Source organism: Coptis chinensis, chromosome 6 (assembly GCF_015680905.1).
Source record: "Coptis chinensis isolate HL-2020 chromosome 6, ASM1568090v1, whole genome shotgun sequence".
NCBI lineage: Eukaryota > Viridiplantae > Streptophyta > Magnoliopsida > Ranunculales > Ranunculaceae > Coptis > Coptis chinensis.
The window spans coordinates 12,711,375-12,715,029 of record NC_141461.1 but is presented as its reverse complement, the minus strand read 5'-3'; the positions used below and the strand labels follow the sequence as shown (position 1 = coordinate 12,715,029).

Here is a 3,655-nt window from a genome sequence, read left to right as displayed (position 1 = left end):
CACGTCCTAGAAAAAATTGTCGACGAGGAGGTCCCTAAAAACTGCATTATGCTAAAATACTAAGCACACATTTGCCTATTTCCATATTTCGACGTAGTCCCATACAACCCAAATCCACTTCAGAAAAGATATTCCTTCCAATATTCCAGCATGACACCTATTCCCAAAAAGGAAATCGGAAAAAAAGTGATGAATCACTGTCGACCACCGCACGTGAGAAAGGCGCGTTACATACGTGGTTACCATGCGTAAATGGCTCTAACAAGAGCACAAACTTGTATATAAACCCAACTTAACTCCCCCGCTCTTCTCGCTCCAAACTAAAAAAAAAAACCCATCCTCTTTTCCCCTCTCTCTCTCTCTCTGTGTTCTGTGTCGGACCAAAACCAATGGACGTCCGCCGCAGAGCTCCCTCATCAAATAATAATAATAATGGGCAGTATCCACCAATCAAACATTCAAAAGCATCTGATGCACTCCCTCTTCCTCTTTACCTAACCAATGGAATCTTCTTCACACTCTTTTTTTCCGTTGCCTATTTTCTCCTCCAACGTTGGCGTGAAAAAATCCGTTCATCAACTCCTCTTCATGTCGTCACTATGTCAGAAATGGCAGCAATTTTATCTCTTATAGCTTCGTTTATTTACCTACTCGGTTTCTTTGGAATCGATTTCGTTCAATCTTTTATTACTAGATCATCTGAAGACGTTTTCGATGAACAGTTCATGGATAATCACCGACCCCCTTGTGGTGATTGTGCCCCAAAGACATCAATACTTAACATACTGCCTCAAGAAGATGAGGAGATTATTAAATCGGTCCTCAACGGAACAATTCCATCGTATTCACTTGAATCCAGACTTGGGGATTGTAAAAGGGCAGCGTTTATACGCCGCGAAGCTTTGCAACGATTGGTTGGGAAGTCTGTTGATGGATTACCATTAGATGGGTTTGATTACGAGTCCATTTTAGGGCAATGTTGTGAAATGCCAATTGGTTATGTACAAATACCTGTGGGAATTGCTGGACCATTGTTACTTGATGGAATTGAGTATTCAGTTCCAATGGCAACAACTGAAGGGTGTTTGGTTGCTAGTACTAATAGGGGGTGTAAAGCGATTTACGCATCCGGTGGGGCTAGTAGTGTTTTGTTGAAAGATGGAATGACTAGAGCACCTATTGTTAGATTTGGAACTGCTAAAAGAGCTGCCGAGCTTAAATTCTTTGTGGAGAATCCGGCTAATTTCGATACGTTATCGGTTATTTTTAACAGGTTTGATTCTTATCCATCTCCAAAATGTTAGGAACTTTTCTGTATTTTGTTTAGTGTTTGAGAATTGGTTCCAATGGGCGGAATTGTTGAAGTTTAATTTGTCTGTATTGATGACGAATTATGTTTTTTGAAGTTGATTGGCCAATTTATGTTGAAATTGGGTATATTTTGACATTTGGACTGTTGATATGGTAACTATATATACTTTTGTATTTAGTTTGATAAATTTGCTTTTTTTTGCTTTGATTACAGATCTAGTAGATTTGCAAGGCTTCAATCTATACAATGTGCCATGGCAGGGAAGAATCTGTATATGAGGTTTACTTGTAGCACAGGTGACGCAATGGGGATGAATATGGTGTCGAAAGGTGTTCAGAATGTACTTGATTTCCTTCAGAATGATTTCCCTGACATGGATGTCATTAGCATTTCTGGTTAGACCCTCACCTTATGTATAATGCGTACTGATTCGATCAGAGTTTCACTTGTTTATTAATACGATATGTGTTTCAATATGCGCAGGGAACTTTTGTTCAGACAAGAAACCATCTGCTGTGAATTGGATTGAAGGAAGAGGAAAATCTGTTGTTTGTGAAGCTATCATTAAGGAAGAAGTGGTGAGAAAGGTCCTCAAAACCACAGTTCCTGCATTGGTTGAGCTTAACATGCTCAAGAATCTCACTGGCTCAGCTGTTGCTGGTGCTCTTGGTGGCTTTAATGCTCATGCTAGCAATATTGTTTCTGCTGTATTTATAGCTACTGGTCAAGACCCAGCACAGAATATAGAAAGTTCTCACTGTATCACCATGATGGAAGCTGTAAATGAAGGAAAAGACCTTCATATATCTGTAACTATGCCTTCCATTGAGGTAACTAATTCGCCCCATTACTTCATTTGGTTGATAACTTGATATTGATTATTTTGGATGTTTACTTGAATTGAAAGTGAAATGTTTTCTAATTATATTGCTGGGTCACTTTTTTCAGGTGGGTACAGTTGGTGGTGGGACTCAGCTTGCATCACAATCTGCATGTCTTAACCTTCTTGGTGTTAAGGGTGCAAACAAAGAGGCACCAGGATCCAATGCAAGGCTTCTGGCTAGTATAGTAGCTGGTTCTGCTCTTGCTGGTGAGCTATCTCTAATGTCTGCTTTAGCAGCAGGACAGCTTGTTAAGAGTCACATGAAGTACAACAGATCAAGCAAAGACGTCACCAAAACTGCTGCTTAGAGAAGAGCACAAGAACCCCACATCATGTGAGTGCACAAAACTCGTAAAAGGAAAAAAGAAAAAGGAATAACATAATAGTTAATGTCACAGACAGATAAACGGGACTACAAGTGGGGTTCTGGTGTTGTTGGTCAGAGAGGGACAGATGGAAGGAGAGAGGGGAAATTGAGCCATGCGAATTACTCATGCGAGCAAACAAACACTGAATCCAAGTATCCAACAAAGCATATAGCCTGTTTGTATATTTTTTTTAAGCCATTAACCATGTGAGTTTGCTGTCTACTTAGTTGTAAAGCTTGGAATTATATGGAAGTGGGTGATGGGAGGAGAGCCAGCAAAGCCACTACTAAGTGTTGTTTCTACTAACATCTTATGCCTCTTGGTATTATGCTTATGTGGACCTCTTAATGTATGGTTTGTGTTGTTTCTCAAATATAATAACATAATTTCATTATTACTATTATTTAATAGGCTCATCGATGTAATTAGCTTAGTTCTAAGACTGAGTAATTTTGAAGTTTGTTTTGAATTTGTTTCTGGCCTTGTTGTCCATTCTGTAGTTGTGTTTTCTGTTTCTATATTTGAACAAAAACGATTTAAGAACCATTTAAGGACATCTTTGTCCTGCTGTATTCGAGTTGGACAGTTCGGTGGTCAAGACTTTTAACGGCAAAGAAGAATGACATGGTTTGATTATATTTATTTTTGTGCGATTGACAAATTTGGTTGCCTAGTTCTTAGCCTGTTTTCCTGAAATGTGATCCTAGTATTTGGCTGACAACCTGTGATACACTGAATCATTAATATGGTGTTCTCCAAGCATTTGAGACAGGATTCCGCTTAAATGTGGTCAATGCATAGAATTAGGTGGTCAATGGGTATTGACCAAACTTTTTTCACACGTCTGATCGTCAATGGGTATTGACTATTGACCAAACTTTTTTCACATGTCTGACTAATGTGTAATAGTCATTGTTAATGGGGATCCACTCAAAGAAAGAATGTTGTATAGAATGAGAATTTTCAACCTTAGTCACTTCCTCTACTCATTTGATAGGAACTCCCCCAACCAGTCCAACATATTCAATGTAGGTCCATGCCACGGAAAGAACTAGTGAACTACACCATTCTGGACCTTCCACCCCTTCCTAG

At 39.2% G+C, this 3,655-nt stretch overlaps 1 protein-coding gene across 1 annotated transcript; it reads left to right on the top strand.

Moving 5' to 3' along the window:
• The first annotated feature begins 303 nt into the window (after positions 1 to 303).
• On the top strand, positions 304 to 2,966 carry LOC147491533 (3-hydroxy-3-methylglutaryl coenzyme A reductase 1-like). Its single transcript, XM_086565183.1, has 4 exons — positions 304 to 1,273; positions 1,526 to 1,707; positions 1,796 to 2,142; positions 2,261 to 2,966. The coding sequence occupies exons 1-4, from the start codon at positions 390 to 392 to the stop codon at positions 2,501 to 2,503; spliced, it is 1,656 nt and encodes a 551-aa protein (XP_086421309.1). The 5' UTR covers positions 304 to 389; the 3' UTR covers positions 2,504 to 2,966.
• The last annotated feature ends 689 nt before the right edge of the window (positions 2,967 to 3,655 follow it).

Coding starts and splice junctions, on each gene's coding strand:
- LOC147491533 (XM_086565183.1), top strand. CDS start 390: ATGGACGTCCGCCGCAGAGCTCCCTCATCAAATAATAATAATAATGGG. Junction 1,274..1,525: donor TTATCGGTTATTTTTAACAG/GTTTGATTCTTA, acceptor CTTTGATTACAG/ATCTAGTAGATTTGCAAGGC. Junction 2,143..2,260: donor TAACTATGCCTTCCATTGAG/GTAACTAATTCG, acceptor CACTTTTTTCAG/GTGGGTACAGTTGGTGGTGG.